Below are 19,004 nucleotides of genomic sequence, written 5' to 3'. Positions count from 1 at the left end.
AGAAAAACTAATTGAAACCCTTGAAACTCATTTGGAGGAGGCAAAGAAGAGAAATGAAAACTTTTTTTTGGGGCCAAGTTGACTAAGACTTCATTAGAAGATTACCTAAAGGCCAAGATTGCTCCAGGCACTGTACAAGCACAGCTGCAGTCAGCTCCTGAGCTTGTTACCTCAAAATAAACATAATGATGAGACCTCAAAATAAACATAATGATGAGACACAAACATGAATTTTCTTCTGTAGTGAAGGGAAAGATACAGGACACAAAATCCAGCTGTCCTTCCCCTATAGCCATAGGACAGAAGCAAAGCAAGACAATTTGCAGGTCTAATTATCCTCTGGATCGTCCTTGCTTCCACAGCAGGTGGTTCTGACAGTCCTAAGTAAAATACCTCAGCTTGGGTCTAGTTTTTGTCTTTTTCTTTCAAAGCAGAGATCTGCTTGTGCAGCTCACCTTCTAAGTGGGCACTGTGAAATACTCTGCCTGACAGAGACCTGCCTAGAACTGACAAAAGCTAAACAATTCCCTCCCTGATGCTCTTCTATCCCTTCCTTCTCTTAATCATTGTGCAACACATCAGGCTGTATGGTCTAGCTTCAGTGTTCCAATCTCAGCATTTTGCAAAACATCCCCTCCTCAACACACTGCAATTGGTTCATAGACATGGATTGGATGCACATGCGCAGCCCATAAACAAGGTGGAAGTGGTGCTGACTGGTTTCTAGCCAGCAGGAAATCAATGTACATATCAACAAAGCCTAAAAATAAATTTTAAAATAATAAATTAAATAAACAAACAAAACCAGCTTATTCACTAAGCATAATACTCTTATCTTAGGGCAAGTCATTGTGTTCAGGTTTCCACACATTCAGTGCATAGAAATTCTCTAATTAGAACAAAAAGTGATGATATTGGAATGACTGCACCAGGATTTCAAAGCCAGTAACCCAATTATGTCTCCTCCTAAAAATCAACAGTGACTCTCATTCAATACAGCTATCCACAAAATACATAATGGGCATTGATGGAATTTAAAAATATTTGAGGAATCCTAACCATTTTTTACCATTCTGCCTACCAGGTTCCTGTATTTATACCAGAAATGCTGATGGCTCCTGCTTTTGCTACAATGGAGAAGAAATGCCTCTCTGCAGAGTACCAGATCTGGAAATTACATATGCACCGAGTGTGAAGGGTCAGTGCAACTCCATCTTGACTCCATCACTCTCCTACAATTCCAAACTTTGCTCCTATCAGCAGAAGCTGCTAAAAATTAGCAGAGTTGGAGTAGTGGCTGAATGAAATATTTTAAAATATTTTACCCCACAGCCAGTGACATTTCCTAGGATTTCACCAAGGCTATAAATAAAAATATCTAATGCAAGACTCTCAGAAAGTCTTAAATGCATAGAAATTAAAAAAAAACCCATAAAATGAACATTAAACTGGCAATGACCTTGCTTGCCTTTAAAAGTAGGTCCTTGGTCTGCTCTAAACGAAGAAATGTCACTTGTAAAAGCAGCATACTCAGTTTGACTATAAAATTTTTGCAATGCCTCAACACACCTCTCCACTGCCTTTGTTATAAACACACAGAGGTCACACTTGGGGCTGCCTTCCACTTTGGAAGCAGGTCTAGAATGGGAGAGGCTGCTGCAGGCAGACCACTGATGACAAGTTCACTGTTAGAATTGGCAGTGAAATGACAGAAATCCCTTAAAAAATTATACCCTTCTAGTTCTAAAGAAGGCATAAAACCAAGAAATTATGGAAAATGATGCAGTATTATACTGATGTACTTTCCATTCCTCGCTTCCCCGCATTTTCAGAGGAGCAAGAAAGGCCACTAATGTTTCAAATGCAAAATACCAGTTTTATGATGATGTCCAGTTTTAAGAGACATGTGACTGAACTGGCATAAGAATAGGATGGTGCTAATCTGTGGTCATTTGAATAAACAAAACTCAACCTCCACATGTTATTAAAACACCCTGGCTCTGCTTGCTCTCTCTCGACTTCCTTTAATTAGTGTGGTCACCTCAATAGCTTTAAAATCATGAGCTCAGCTACAAGGTTTACTTTCATTTCTGAGATCCAAAATTAATACCATGGCTTACAGCTCTTGGAATATTTATTGCTTAGAACTTGAGCCACATGTGCAGCCCAGTATTTTTCCAACAGAACAATACCATATCTGCCCAGTGAGGACAGCATTACACCCTAAGTCAACTAAGCCAACAAAACCCACCATGTGGACACAGCTATGCCAACAGCAGCTTTGCCCAGCCTCTATCAATCAGGGAAGGAGCATAATTACATCGTCAGAAAAGCTTGAGACATATATTATTTAGAGTAGATAACACTTGACTTAAATAGCCAATTTCAACACTGCTAACCTTTAAAGGAAATAACAACTGTAATGCTCTGAGTGCTTAAGAAAGGAGAGAGGAAAAAAAGCATATCTTGGGATTTTTCCAAAGCACTTTTTTGACAGTAAGAATTAGGGTGATGCTGTCCATTTCTCAGTACAAAGTACCTTAAACATCCAGTTACAGAAGTCAATTTAGACACAAGGGACCCTCAAATGAGTACCCAAATAAGGAGACAAGTAAATTACTTTCCTACTATTTTTACTTTTAATTTCAGATCCCAGATTAACATGCAGTGATATCCTGGACAGTACCTTGTGAGGCACTTTAGTAACTGGCAACTTTAGTAACAGCAGCAACAACAATTTCTATTTTCAGTACTACCTCAAATACAAAGGCTTAAAATAACACACATTCAGCTGAAAATAAAGGAAGTGTTAATACCTGGCTCTCTCATAATGGTTTTTACACATAAAATTCAGAGTACAGTAAAGTCGTCTTTTTACTCAGGGAACTCTGAGATAAAATGAAGACACAAAACAATTAATTCAGACCCTGGTCAAAGTGATGAAAGAGCTTTGATGGAAGAGCTAGAAACTGAACCTGGGCTTTCTCTTTTCTAGTTTTGAAAAAAAGCAAATACAAATATCATAATGCAAATCGACTGGTGTACTATGCACACAGAAGCACTACTACTGCCACGAAATATGCATTCTGAAATGTCAGTTCACCCATGAACAGGAATGATTATCAAGGATAAATAACCAAAAGCGTACAGTGTCTAGAAAATATTCTTTAGCATTAAACTATTAGTTTAATGTCATGCTTAATTCCTTGCTTAACCCCATTAAGGCTAGCAGACTGTTTCAGCTAATGCTCAGAAATGTGAAAACGTAGCAAAACTTACCTTCTCGTGATTTTCTATCAGGATTTCAACGACAATATTCTGAAACTTCAGGTCCATGATGGCTGCTACAGTTTCTTCCTGTGGCCTCATTAAGGTTGGTCCAAATACTACCCCTAGGTTTGCCACAGTCATTAGATTCATCTTGGCATGTTTTGAAACACTTTTTGAAAAGAATTGAAAGAAAAAACAGGAAATGGGTTATGAAAAATTTCCATTACTGTTGGAAACTGCAATCTATGAATAAAAACACTACATTTCCTTAATCTATGTTTTAGAAGTTTGTTTTGTGCAAAGTTTCTTCAAATAAAGTCTTACTAAGTTCTGGAAAACTGAAAAGCCATTCTTCCACTGGCATCTTAAAAATAAAACCAGCCTCTTACTGAACTTAAATATATAAAATGCACTTAGCATTGGACCAGGGCAAGTGTGAAACCAACTTAAATTTGCTAACAGATCTCCACTATTCCCTCTGCCAGAATTTGTGAAAAGAAAGTATAATGTTCCCTTTCTCACTTCCATCAAACCCTCAGCTGCTGGCAGGACTGCTAAAGTAAATACTTCTATGGCTTCATTAACGTCTTAGATTTCTGCCTTTCCCGCCAAAATATGCACAGCGTGAGTCAAATGTCTTGTCTGCTTTTGCACGTTTGGTTCTTGGGGTTGAGGATGACAGCATCAAAATGGGCTTTAGCTCCAGCCATACTTCACTACAGCTCTTTGTAGTTAAAGAAAGGTAAAGAGATGAATTCTGACAAGGTAGGAAAGCAGGTCATAGCACTCACTTCGCTAAATGTTTCACCAAAATTTCCAGCATCTCTTTGTTCTTTTCTGGGAGTTTGTGGACCAAGAAGTGAACAGCATTGACTCGAGATTCCGGACTCCCACTTTCTATGGGATAGAGAAATAAATATCTCAAAATAAAATTAAAATAAAATGAGATCCACAGAAACACAAATCTTCTCCCACCCCTGCATGGAAACATACTGCACACACTTCACTTCACCACTTATGTTTCTCCAAACATAGCAACACTGAACATATGTGCTTGTTTTCACAAGTAATATTGTTCTAGAATTATCAACTTATTTACTTATTTTGAGAATTTGCCTTTCAATCCACCTGCAAAAGGATGCCTTTGTTCATCTATTTTTAAAGACTGATAGATGCAGTTATTATTTTGCTGCATTGGACTCATCTGCTTAGAAATACACTGCAAGGTGAGCAGCGATGCTTTCCACTTTAGCATCATTAACTGATGGTCCTCATGATTAGAACTCAGTTTTGTTGGTACTGTGCACCTAATGATACTGCATTTAGGCTACCTTGCATTGGAAACTGCATGCAGATCCAAATGCTTAGAAAACCTAATGACCTCTGAAGACACAGAAGAATAAATATGCAAAAAAACCTACTGAGAATACTATGGCAAAGGTTCTGAATAACAATGGCATCTCTAGTACAGTACAGAAATATAGATAAGCAAAGAGCTTTTATTTTTGTCTGTTGCATGTCAAATCGAACAATTTTGGCCCCTATATGTTTCACTGTACACAGATGAAAACAAGAACCTGTAAAAGATGAAAACAAACCATCTTCCTACTTCAAATTACATTAAATCACAAAATTACATCTCTGTAGTGGTTATAATGAGAGGAATTGAAGCATTTCTATTGCCTATAATAATACATACTAGAAAGTGCAGAATGAGAAAAATTTAGACTTTATTCTGAATGCAAGAAGTTTTGACATGAGGGACTGATCAGGTCCCATTTTCCTCTAAGGCAACTTTGATTGCTAAGTGTATTTCCTATAAAATACCACAATTTCTTCAGATTCTTCAGTGCATATTGCTTCAGATTTTTTTTTTCTTTTCATATTGCTGTAGATTTTAGGGCTGTATTTCATTCTTTTGCAGTGAATACCCCTGCACAGATTGCAAGAAAAAAGGCTGCCAAAAAGCAAAATGTTTAATTTCTAGGGAGCTACTCAAAATTCTCATAGAAAAAATAGGCCTTCTTTAAAGTGAGACTATTTTGTGTATATGTGAGATCACAAATTCTAATTAAAGAATGGCTAAACAATTTAATTACAAGATACAGTCAAAGCTCATATAGTTTCAATCTATACTGATATGCATAAAGGGAACAGAACTGAAGGAAAAACTTTTAATTTAGGCTCCTCCTCCAATACTTTCAGGGAAAAGGATACTCCATGCTATTTCAAGTTTTTTATAGCCAACTTAAGAAACAACACTGATTACCTGTTTTTGAGCATACTGTAACTGAGATCTGCAATGTTGATTCAATCTCCCTCCCCAGAATCAACTCCTTTACTGAGCTGTTTACTACTTACAAACACTGTACTGTCTCAAACATGTAACTTAAACTGAATTCCTTTACTGAAAGAGACTATAATATAAAGAAAAATAAAGTGAGGAAACTGCTGGCAAGACTTCAGAAGTAGAGAAATTATTTTAACACTTTCCAATACAAATGTGAAGACTCACCACATAGGTAAGGATGTCAAATTTTGTTTAAGCACTTGCCTGCTAGCATGTGCTTTGGCAATGAATTTATTGAGCTAATTCTCATTTTGAATTAAGGACCACCAGAAGAAAACACATTCTGCAGTCCTGGAAAGTCATTATAGCAATCTGAAGATGATAAAGCAATTGTCTCAAAGTTTATTTTAATTTTGCTTTCCACAGTTTGCCAGACGTGCTACAGGCTGGAAAGGAAATCAGCTAAATATCTGTCTGATACTTAGCCAAAAATTCTCTTACACAGTTTCCCCTCTATGCTCTTCCAAAAAAATTCCATGTACACTAGATACCATACAACTGAGCTACAAATGCTGTTGTGTCTTCTCCAAGTCTGTATTTGAACTGCCACAGTGTAATCTGGCCTGCTCTTTCCTTTCTTCTAATACATGAGGAACATTCAAGCCAGCCTGTACACAGAGCTAGCAAGGCACTGAAAACAAGGGTCAGGCAGCTGTGCTGTAAGGACTCAAATGAGCTCAAATGAATGTACTTTCTTTTGCTAAGCTTCATACTCTTTATAAATGGAAGGCAAAAAAAAAAATCACAGATTAAGTAGATGCTTATCATTATGCAATTAAGATAATAAGACTAAATGTTTACACTGGCTACCCAAAAGTTTTTCCATAAAAGTAAAAACTGTGCTAGGCAGTCACATTACATGTGACACACACTGGAACTAAATACTGATTAAAATATATTCTAAAATAATTTATTCTTTCTTATTCCTGTATTTTTACTGGGATGAAGCATTTTTCTGGAATTGCATTTGCAGAATGCTCCTGAGGTCACAACAGCACAACAACAAAAGATTTCTATTTGAACTACAGTCATGTATTTACTGGCAGGAACGATGAATTCTCCATGCAACTCATATGTCATCAGTGGCTCTGGAAGGCTTCTGTAAAACAAGGATGATATAATAAATTTAACTGTATTTTCTTCTAGCTGCATTTACTCTAATCAGGAAGTCTTTTTAACATTCAGTAACATAATCCTCATACTGGATGCAACCATTGTTACAAAGGCCCTTGAGTTCAGTGACTTCTAGAACAAAAAGAAAACTTGGAAAATAAGGAAAATAAGGAAAAGCAGGAAAAGCAGGAAAATAAGACTAAATGCATCCATTCACATTCCATGAGCTGAAGTGATGCCTCTATCATAAGATACCTTTCCAGTTTCAACACCAAGATTGTACACAAGTACTGGGCAATTCATTCTTTATTAGCACTTTTTAAATGCTAAGAATAACAAGTCAATGCCTTACTGGAAAGACACTAAGGCCCCTAAAACAACCACCACCACCAGATTTAAAACCATTTATTATATTGACTTTACTGATGCTCATGAAATATTGCATATCTGAGTAAACACTCAGATAGGAAATATTGTAGTGGAGAAATACTTTATCATGTTCAATTATGCCCCCCTTTTTTTTTTATACTTTTCTACACTATGTAAGAGTTGTACCCTTACGATATTTCTGCAGCACTCATTGATAGTGGTTGTAATAATAATTTATTTAATAAAAATAGGAGATTAAAAGTACAGTGTTTGTGTTACATACAAGAGATGCACAAAAGTGTGACATTTTATGTTCTTAGGCAATTTAGTAAAATACCTTTATTAGGAATTGGCAAATCCATTTGAATAGCAAACATATTTTAAATTCTTATTTATAAATTTTGACACTCAAAATATTATTACTATTGCACACAGAACATCAGAGCAAGGGTCGGAAGGAAAAGAGGAAAATATTAAAAATTTTACAGCCTTCTCCCTTTTCATTCCACCACACAAACACAAAAAGGAAACAAATTTTAAGAATTCTAGCTAATTTTTAGTAATGATTCGCAGCAAGTTTAGTAACATTTCAGGTTTCTGAACCATCAGTGAAATGCTTCTGTGTCTAACACCAAAGTGTTTGGGGGCTTGTCTCATATGAATATGAGTATTAGTGTTGCTGAAGTATTTTGCTTCCCCAAAAACAAATAACAAACATGGTATTTGTACAAAATGAGCTCCTATTCCAAAACATAGCAAAACTAACTAGTGCAGCTTAACATACTGCATAGGAAAACTAAAATAAGAATTTATAGTCTAAAAAACCAAATAAATGAGAGACAGCCTTACCGCAGATACTGCTTCATAGCACTAGTAATTGTCTTCACTTCCCAATCTACAGAGTTTTCCAGGTCAACTTCATTGCAGGTTTTTGAATCTAGAAAATAACCAGAAAGAGAAAAGGGACATGAAGAAATGGAATTCTAAATCAGTATGAGTTACATGAACAGCAACACAATGACTTTCAACACTATGTGTTTGCTCACATGAGCACAGAAGCAATGTCCTTTTTTATTATTATTCAGTGATATGAAGAAGACCAAATATCCATATCTGCTTATAAATTCAATTTTCATATTTTGTTTTTAAAACTATTTACTGCTGATATTTTTTTTCTTTAATGAAGGATTAAAAACCACCCTCATGTAAAAAGATCTCTATAGCAATTGAAATTTTCACACCTCTAATTAAACAGAGAGATGTTCACAAACACAGAAAGATGTACAAAAACAGTTTAGGGAAAAAAAGACTGTCTAAGAAGAATTTATCTTTTACTCTTTTCTTTCTTATTTAAAGTGATAAATTCTTTCCATAGTTTTTCTTGTAAACTGTTGATGAGAACAGTTAAAAGTGCAGCATGACCCTCTGCATTGTGTGAGAACGTTTAAGAGGTGCTTCCAAAGTAGGAAAAGGACTCTTTGCTAAATTTTTGTATTTCTTGATCAGTTTTAGCCACTGGACAAGAAATATTTATTTGCCTGACCATTTGTCAGGACCACAGAACTCCCACCTTCTCCCAGGTTAGTTGGTAGAGCCTCAGAACAAGACAGACCAAACCACAAGGTTTGTCCAATTGACCCATCGGGTTGAAGACTTTCTGACAGATCGAAAACAACACAGCACACTGGAACATTTTGCAATCAAAAAAAACCCTTTTGGCCTCAAAACAGGAAGCCATAGCTAGCTGACCCAAGAAGAGAGCACATGAATATGGTCAGCCTAGCCCTATGTGTTTGCTGACTTTCTCGTTACTATTTATTGCTACGTGTTTCCATCGGTCACTGCATTGGCTGACGCAGATTACGTGTAGACCCGTACATACAATTCAGAATTCATTTGTTACTTGGCTTGTCAGACAAACGACAGACACATTTAAAAAATCAAATTAGGATCCCTGATTAAAGGTGCAGTCCTTTTACCGGGACTAAATAATTTTGTTCTAAAAGCTGTGCCAAGCAATTATTTCTGTAACTGAATATTCTCCCTTATTATATCAATTATTTAAACCTCATTTTAAAATACAGGTCAGATAACATTTTCTAGCAAACTGTTACTAGCCAACCACTACCCAAAATACTCAGGATTGTCTCAAATAGAAGGTTCTTTTTTTTTTCTTTTTAGCTGCTTCCATGTTCAAATTATCTTTTTCGAGAAGTAAATTTGTCTCTTGAATTAATTAAATAAAAAATTACCATCACATCAGAAGCTATAAAATCTATGGGGGTTTTGTTACTAAATCACTATGTAATATTCAGTTTTTAAATAGCTGCTTCATAATCATCAACCTCCTTTACATTCAAAGTATGCACTCTGTTCATTGAAATTTGTTGATGAATTTTGGGAGGAAAACAACAGGCATTTGAATTCCAAAGCGAGCCTCTTAAAATAAAAAATAGAAAGTATTGTTCAAACATTTAATTATCTCTTGGAGAAAAAAAAAAAAAAAAAAAAAGAAACAGCCCAGCTACAAACCGCTGGTTTGACTATAGAAGCCATCAACATTTAAAGACATTTTCTTAATTTTTGGTTTGGCATTTGCTTTACATTGCTCTGTGCCCTACCACCCAATATATTTTGCTATTCCTGCTCTATTCTTCCCCTCTACTTCAAACATCCCTTTTCAGTAAGAACTGGAACTTTAACCAGATTTTAAGAAATATTACTCTAGCTTTTTTCATGCTACTTGTTCATGTAACAGCCACTGTGCACTCAAGGGCAACTTTATGCCTGTAAAACTAACTGTGCATGTTTAAGGAACAGCTTTTGACAGATCAGCTCTAAATTTTATGCAACTCTTTCTGACAATAAGTGAGCCAGAGTTTATAAAAACTGTCCAGATCACTAAGTTGGTTAGGAGGAGACTTGCTCTGCTTTCATATGCAATATGCCCACCACAGATGAGCACGTATACTGTCATCTACCGTACAGAAAATAACAAGGAATTCCATGTCATTGTTTTGAAACCTGCTAGTTTTGGGAAGGCAGAAGTGCCCGAAAGCTTCCTGCTGCATGGTATTTTTCACACCAGACAGCATCAGAAATCAAACCTGAACTCATCAGCAGAAACTGCAAGTCTTCAGCAGTCCATTCCCCCAGGCAATGGTCCATCTGAAAGCTGATCCATGCAGTGGCTCGTACAAAATCTATGTAACAGTGTGTAGGGAATGAGCCACGTCAGATCTATAACGCAGATCATCGATGAAACAGGAACTGTGCCCTCATGCACTTCCAGAACTGAGACTCCTGACAACTCACACTGCAGGGCTTGTAACACATTGCCATAATATTGGAAGTTCTAACTTGCTATCCCTGTTTACAATGAGGTATTTGGTTAATTTAACATTTTCCCTTCAAACACAGAAAGTGTTTTCCTCATCAGATTGCCTTCCTTTAAATTTAAACAAGATCATTGCTGCAAAACAGCACAATACCAGTTACAGGTAACTTCATGGACTAAGTTAATTGTAAAGTTAACTTTTTTTTTTTCCTAAGTAGAATTATGTATTTGACTGCTAAGCCTTATTTTGCAGAGACTTTGCTCCACTAGATTTTTGCATTACAGCTGAAAATCTATGCATTCATAGTACTAGAAAAGCATATGTTGGTCTTCTCATACTCTCTTAACTCTCAGTCTACTTTCCAAAATTCTACAGAAAATAATCTGAAAAAAGTCCCTGGTTACCATTTGGAAGACTTTTTTCACACAAGGCCTTTCCAACTGTGAACTTCATGGTCAGTGATAGGTAGCTTAAAATACTTTGAAATCTTATCAAACATTTTAAAATACAGAAAGTTAATATGAGTTTTTTATGATTCTGAAAAATCTTTCATATAAAAGGGTATCTAAGAGTATGTCCAGAGACAAAGGATTAAAGATTAATCAGTCATTTTAAATTCTCTGTACCACTGTATATCAAAAAGGAACCCTCTTTTGTTCTCCTCTGAGGACAGATAGATAAAGAGCAGAGATAGGATCACTTTCAACAAATCATCAGAAAAGAGCACCTGCTTGCACCCTAACTTTTTCCTGTTCAGTATTTTGCCTCATCTTGATACCACTGTTCTTCCTTTGTCAAATAAATATATGAAACTTGGGAAAGACAAAAAATGTTCCTGATTTTAAAAAGTAACTAAAAGCAGATGCTGGAATCCCCAGTAAACTCTTCCAGCTGAACCACTGGCAACCTGAGTCTATTTAATTTGGATACCAATAATGGCAGCAAGGAAAATCTGCCTGCCAGACCTGCACGCCCAAGCTAAGCCAGCAAGAACAAAACTGAAAAGCATCTTGTGATATCAAACACATTTAATCAAGGCTCTCTGAGTGACAGCACATCATTCTTCTCATGGTCAATGGCTAAAGATGGTTATTGTTTACTGAGGCTAACCCCAACACAGATAAACAACTATGAAAATCTGTTATAGATCAGTCATTTTTATTAATCCCAGTTTGTATTTCCAAAAAGAGCCTTTTTTCTGTAATATTTTAAAGGTTTACTAATGGAGTACTTCAGGGTGCTGTTAATATTGATTAAAGTAAGACATCATAAATTAATATTTAGCAAGGTCATTATGACAGATTGATATGACATGCAGGTCCTCAAGTCTCAAGATGTCTTATCATTTCTGAGGAGACAGGCTGTTTGAAAAAATAAAGGAAGGAAAAGAAAAAGTCTTACAGGTGGCACTGAACTGACAGCAGCATATAATATAAAAGCGCTTTGTCATTCACATAATGTCTGGGGTAATGAAATGAATTCACTTTCTGGCTTCCTTCAGTTTGCAGTGCCAAAGAACACTGTGTTATCAGCACAGATGGAGCATGCATGGTTCTGGAGAAGAGCCTGGTGCAAACTGCAAACAAGCTTCTTTGCATACCAATGAATCCCTGAGAATCAGACCTTTGCTGTCAAGTGACAGGTTTGGAAGCTCTATAAAAAATGAACTAATCCCAGTGGTCTTGTCTGACTGCATGTACTGTCAGTGCTCAGGACAAGAAATGGGGGAACACGGCACATTCTGCAGTCATGGCTACTACTTTGGTGAGAGATGATGGATTTCATCCAGGTGCCAATATTTCTCTCTTTTTCCCTCCCCTAGGGACAGCAGAGTGGCTAGAGAACTCCAGTCATTGGTATTAAAGATGCATCAAAATTTCCAGAAAGAAAATGGAGAAAAAACTTTCTACAAATTATTTTAGCTAACTAGGTATAAAAGAGCCTAAGATGTTTAAGTATACAAAACCTAATCTTTTCTCCATCTGTCTCCTGCCTCGACACACAGTTATTATTAATACATATATCCCTCCTCTTAAACCAAATAGCTCTTTAACAGTAGGCTTAAACTGTCTTATTTTGCACAGTGATTAACTACAGACACATGGGCGTGTACACTTGTACATTCCAGACATGGGAGAACGAAGGTAGAAACTTCAAACAATGAAGCAACGAGCTTCAAACTTTCCTGACTTTGATATTTTGAATTTTCTGATCAGATCCTTTAACCTAGGCTGCTTAAATCCCACTTCCATCAACTTTGCTCCTATATATGTCTCATAGCAGTTCTTTTATTCATTCATTTATTCATACCAAGTAATCCAGGTCTTTCTAAAGCAGGGAAACTTACAATGATGTCGTGATTATTTGCATGGACTAGAGCAAAATACGGGAAGGTGCTTTAAAAACTAAATATTGACAGTAAAACAACATGAAATAAAATATGGAAAAAATATTTGTAAAATAGAGGCATACCCATCAATAAACTCAGAAGTCTCTGGACCTTTGAACTCACCCCCACAACTCTGTACAATCCTTGGTCATTTATACCTATTATGCAAAAAAAAGAAAAAAAATCATGAGGTCAACCACAGTCAAATTTAGCATTAAATTTTTTGCCCCAGGCAACAAATTATCTTCAAAGATAAAGAGACTACATTGTATTAACAGTTCCGAGAACAACATTATAAATGAAGAATCCTTTTGTTACTCTGTTTTTAAGGTAAATTCATGCTATATTTTGATAAAGATATCAGGTACCTCAATTCCACTTCTGAAACTGAGAGGAGAAGCAAACAGGGACAAAGCTTTACTTGAAAAGAAATAAATAAATCACTGTCTAATTTCAAATCTTTTAAATTGCATTTTGGGTACATCAACAGCCACATTCTAATAATACAGGAATTGAACAAACAAATGCTAAATTAAGATTTCTTCAATAACTTTGACATTTCTTTCCCTCCCCTCCCCAATATGTGGTGACTGAAACATTTTGGATTAAGAAAAACCTAAGCCTATTCCCAGTCCTCAAAATCAGTACTTTTTCAAGTTTATAAATGCTTTCCATTTAAGATACAAGGCCTCATTCCAACCCACTGTGGTCCACATAGGAGTTGCATCCAGAGGCACCACCAAAAGCTACTGAACAGTTTTTCTTGGGATGAACAGAGGAGCCATAACCAACATAGTATTTTCAGTCCTCTACTCCCATTCTATATGGGCACTGGACCACTTTCCTGGCATTCCTCTGTGCCTTTCCATCATCTCACATACATTCACTTCTCTACCCCTTTTCTTCCCCTGCTTTTGCTTTCCATTACATTACCCAGTTTTATCCCCAGGGAAGTAAAACTGTGAATATAAATTGAAAAAAAAAATGGGAGGGAGAGAAGGGGCAGGAAAGAAAAAGGGCAAAACAAGGTAGTCTTTGCTGCATTGTTTCAGAGCCTAGACAGTGGGAGGTTAAGTACTACAATGCACAGATGTTTGAGAAGCCTCATAATAAGCAGCCATCTACAAACACAATCTACCTTCATAATCACACTGGCCTGGTAGAGTAGAAATGCCACAAAATAGCTGTGTTTCTACTCCAAGGAAATCTTTTCAAATAACAGATTATGTGGTATTCTTATTCAAAATATCCTTCAACAAAGGAAGAGTTGTGGAGAATTCCCAGCTTCAATACCAAGCAGTTCCAACACAAGAGAAGGAAAATTAAAACCAGTCATATGAGAAAAAGTTTCTTCCCAAATAAATATTAGATGAAGTATGTAAAAATCATTAGCCTTTTAATGAATTACTGTCAGACAGAGCCATAATACACAGCAATAATTCTCAATATGGTAGAGAGAACTTGGCATTTTCTACCTCCTCCTCTTCCTGCCTAGCCTTGCTGAATCTTTTTCTCTCTTCTCTGACGCCTTCCTCTTCCTCAGTCTGCAGCCTTCTCAGCCATCCCAGATTCTTGAGCCTGCTGAACTCCTCCCTGCCAGCGCTGCTCCTTCCCCTGTGTCCCAGGGCTGCAGCTGCTCCTTCCCTTGCTTGCTCCACCTGGGCAAAACTGGCCCTTTTTCCTCCCCAGGATGCAGGAACTGCTGGAATGGTGCAGAGCCTTAAGCTAGATGCCAGGTTCGGAGCTGTCTCAAATTAACAGAATAAACCAGATCTCCTTTATTTTATCTGTGCTCATCAAAATGCACAACTCAGGAACATGCTTACAATTCAGCTGTGCACAACAGAATGAACTGAATAAAACCTAAACAGCTATGGGGCCACAACACTGTTCTTCTCAAAATAGGAAGTTATCAATTCAACCACGTAAGTTTTCCAATGATCCCTAGAACAAGTATGATAGCATGCTATGCACCACTTGAAGACACTAAAAAAACCTCAACAATATAGTCCTTGATACACTCCAAACAAGAATGCTACAAATACTACAAATTTGTCCTGAGAGCAGCAAATAGTTTTGCTTCAAACTTCTCAGATGTGTCCAAGAAAATTCTGGTACCAAACTAACATCAAGGTTTGCCAAAATGCATCACACTTTTTTTGTACAATGCCTTCTATACTTTGAGTACCACAGAACAAGCCTTCTGCATCATATGCAAGATAAAAAAAAGCTGAAGAAATACTGTCACTCAGCTTTTGCTGATCTCAGAAGTTGATTTGTGATTTCCTGTGTTTCTAACATTAAAGCTGGGGGGAACCAACTGTGCTGACCCCAAACATACCTTTACAGGCTTAGAAATAATCAAAGTCAAACCTATTCCTCAGTATTAAAACAGACATGATAATGCAGAAGTCTCTGGAAAATGGCAGTATTGAAACTATGACAACCCTCCAGCAATAATCACGAGTCTATGATAGAGATTATCAGATAATTGATCAGCTTCAAATTCATCAACCTGAAAAAAGCATAGCTAATTGCTAGCGGACATCAAGGAGTGCAAAGAGACATTAATATTTCAACATAGTTTGAGATTATACCTTTAACCATACTTTCAAATGATGTTTTATTTAAAATATACAAACCTGGTTTGAAACAGTCCTACTTCTCATTTAATCTGCACATTTCAGATCTTCAGCACATCCAACACTGATAATGCTTGGCATTTACAGAACACAATTGACAGGATGACTCATTGCAAGGAATAGCTCACCACTGCCTGAAATGCTGAAGGGTTCAGATGCTGTGTCTGCCGGCTCAACCACTATTGGCAACCTGGAACGGTAAAGCCCCACAGCACAACTTCCTTCATATTTACATTATCTCAAAATGCTTGGCTGCCTGATACAGAATTTGGCACAGGGACACAGCTTGTGAAGCATGCTTAGAAATATAAGGTATTGAAAGCAAGATAGTGATTTATACGATTGTAAGCAAGGTATGGAGTAGGCAAGTTTACTTTCCAACTGGCATTGTACATGGGGCTGACACAGACTTGCAATATAGCTGCAAATACAAATTTTTATACCAAAATCCATGGCACAGAAACAGCCATACAAGTGACACTCTAAATTCAAGGTAATAACAGAGGGTTTTATGTCACTTGCAAAGGTTTTCTACTCCCTCTTCACCATGTACTTTCTGCCTGAGGAGCAGCCAGCCTGGTCATGCAGCTCAATGCTGCCATCTCTCTCTGCAGCTCAGATCGGCAGCTCCGCTAGTACTAAGCTCAAGACAAATACTGCTCCGGCAAACTTTACCCATCACATCCCCTCAGAAGGTACAACCAGCTGCTTGCACACAAAAACATGCACAGAGCCTTTACTAGTGGAGCACGCAGCTCTTTGATGTTTCTATAAACATCTACCTCGTTCTATTATTCTCAGCAGAGAATAATAAATGAAATACTCCAAAGAGAATCCCAAAATGCTCTCTCCAAGACAAAGCACAGGTGAACATCCAACCAGCACGGTGCTCAGTATGTGAGAGATATATGTGAGGCATATCCTGATGCCTCAGCATGGCCTACCAGCGAAGCACAGCCAATCTTATAAGGCAAAGCTGAATCAGAAGCTCACATGCATTTAAATGAAGACACTAATTTTTGTGCTTCTATTCATTCAGAGCAAATAATTCCCTTCTTGGCTTTATAAAAGGGAACATAACTGAGAAAAAAAAAAATATCCAGCCATTGACAAGTTTATGTTCAATATCTCTGTTATGCTCTTCTCTCTCTGAATACCAGACTACTTCTGCTGTGACATGACAAGACTATTCTCAGTTTCCACCCACACTAGACTGTCCTCTCTTCCCACCCACGCCAACCTCACACCCATTATGATTAAAAGAGATAAAAACATGGCACACAAGCACCGTCTCTGAAGAAGCATCTGTCCTGTTTTCTCCTGCTGAATATAACTTGCTTTTGATGTGTTATCATTGAAGTAAAATAACCAAGTAAAAATGGTTTTCAAGGAAAAGTACAGGTAGAAAATTCTGCCACTTGAGAGATGGATTTTCTTCATCTGCAACTATTTGTCGAAACTCTTTTGAGACAAAACAACTGAATGCTCTCCTGGCCCTCCGTTTGTTTAGCTCAGCAGACATCAGCAGAAGGTCCATTAGGGGTTTTTTTGTTTTGTTTTGGAGTTGTTTACTTGTTTTGTTTTTTAAATGCAGTTGATGTTAAGTTCAGAATCAGTAAACAGAAAACCATCAATGACTGCTTGAAATGTAATGGAAAAATCAAGTGGATTGAGACCAAACTAAGCAGATTGTTGAGTTCTTGGAAGGTAGTACCTCACCTAAATATATTCTTGGAACTCCAGAATGAGAAATATTAATTGAAAACTGATTTATTTCCTTTCTTGAGTACTCTCTGAAACAAAATTAATAGACACAAGTCTTTTTCATTGGTAGTAACTACCACAAAGCACTCTACTGACTGCAGAGGCTGTGTACATAGGACAGCAAAGGTGCAAAGTCTGCCTAGATTTGGGGAACTTTAATTCTTTCCCAAGTATGTTTCAGGCAGACCCCACAATGGGGAGAAATGCTGCCAACCCGTGAAAGATCATAATTTGTCTTGAATGAGAGGGTTACACAAGTACTTTGCACCTTCTTACACGCCCCTAAATCAAGGCATAAAGGACAGAGTGAACTTAAATCTCCATTCAGTTTAACCTATCCACCCACAGCCCTGAAGAAAAAAAAAAAATTTCCAAATAGTCATTTCATGAAGAAAGTGTTCACATTTTTTCCACAGTTGTGTCCTTGTTTCACTTTTCTTGTAAGGTATCAGAAAAAGAAAAAAATTATCAACCCACAACTTAAAGAAGACTATTTGAACACATTTATAAATAATAAACCAAAATACAGTAATACTCCACACTGCTTATAGTAAGGAGAATTCATGAGGTATTGTAAGGTAGCCTGTAACTGTACTACAGGCCAAAACTAGCCTTTCGTTACATGAGCACATGCCACCCTTTTTATTAAATCTGCTTTATTCACTGTAAAGAGAAGATCCAGACTATATTGAGACAGGGTTTTGCAGTGAAGACAACTTATCTGTAGGATGCCAGCTTTATCTGCAATGTTTCCCAGCTCAAATATTCAGATTGTAAATGCCAGTAACTGAAATTTTAAAGTGATGAGACAGGCAAACTTATCTGAAAAAAATATTCAAAAGAACAGAATGGACAAAAATAACACCAGATAGAATATAGCCTCATCTGAAATAACATCTTTAATGCATCAGACAGGACTGGTACAAAAAGGTCTAAGAGAAAAAGGACTTCAGATACTTCTTGCTGTTTAAATGCAAAACTTTAAGTATCACAAAGGCTGCTTGTGTTCCTAATAATATTGTATCGTAAGCGTATACATGGAAGACACTGTTTTTCAGTAAGATGCTGCATTGACAGCAAGCATGAACCTGCTCTTTTGTTCATCTTAGTTCAGCTGGACTGTGATACACAGAAAGATATAAGTATTCTGCCCTGTGCAATGCCAGACCTCCAGAAAAAAAAAAAAAGATCCAGTTTGTGAAAAGTTCTAAGTGTCCCCTTTGAAAGTAGGAAGGAAAGTCAACAGTTTAGGAGAAAACAAAAATGCACACAGAGAAATTACAACATCTCTTCACAAGAGAAATGTACTGTAACCTTACCTACTTTCAGGCCTTCACCTCTTTTTTTAAAAACCACAACCAAACAAGCTGGTTCTCCACACAATGCCATGTACAATGCAGTTAGCCTCAGAGTGGCTGGTCAGCACACACTTCAGCAGAGCCTCTCCAAAATCAATCCCAAATACCTCTTGAATACTGTCTGCACACTGACCTCTCCTCCATCTCCAATTCTAGAAGTACAACAATGAATATATGCAATAATAAATCCTGACAGCATCCTTGTCCCTGGGGTGAAACTAAGCCCATGAGAAGTACTTCACCACTTTCTGTTAATCACCTGCTTGCTCAGCTCCTGTTCTTCTGCCTTAAGAGACTGAACAGAAATGAAACACCGAAATAAATTACTCTGTTCGAACAGCAAAGCAAAGGTGCAGGCAATGCCTACAAAACACAACAGGTTTCTCTTAGGTTCTGTGCAAAAAAATTGGC

General features: G+C 37.1%; 1 protein-coding gene across 1 annotated transcript in view; it reads right to left on the bottom strand.

The window, feature by feature from the left end:
• ARHGAP10 (Rho GTPase activating protein 10) overlaps positions 1-19,004 on the bottom strand; it is a 137,941-nt gene that overhangs the window by 44,909 nt on the left and 74,028 nt on the right. Inside the window, exons 14-18 of the mRNA XM_053940413.1 lie at positions 12,913-12,987; positions 7,952-8,039; positions 6,661-6,719; positions 4,062-4,167; positions 3,280-3,439 (exon numbers count right to left, since the gene is read on the bottom strand). Of these exons, the coding sequence (XP_053796388.1) occupies positions 3,280-3,439; positions 4,062-4,167; positions 6,661-6,719; positions 7,952-8,039; positions 12,913-12,987 (488 nt within the window). The remainder of the gene's footprint in view (positions 1-3,279; positions 3,440-4,061; positions 4,168-6,660; positions 6,720-7,951; positions 8,040-12,912; positions 12,988-19,004) is intronic.

Source organism: Vidua chalybeata, chromosome 4, assembly GCF_026979565.1.
Source record: "Vidua chalybeata isolate OUT-0048 chromosome 4, bVidCha1 merged haplotype, whole genome shotgun sequence".
NCBI lineage: Eukaryota > Metazoa > Chordata > Aves > Passeriformes > Viduidae > Vidua > Vidua chalybeata.
The sequence above is the reverse complement of the archived record's forward strand: the minus strand, read 5'-3'. Positions and strand labels throughout refer to the sequence as shown.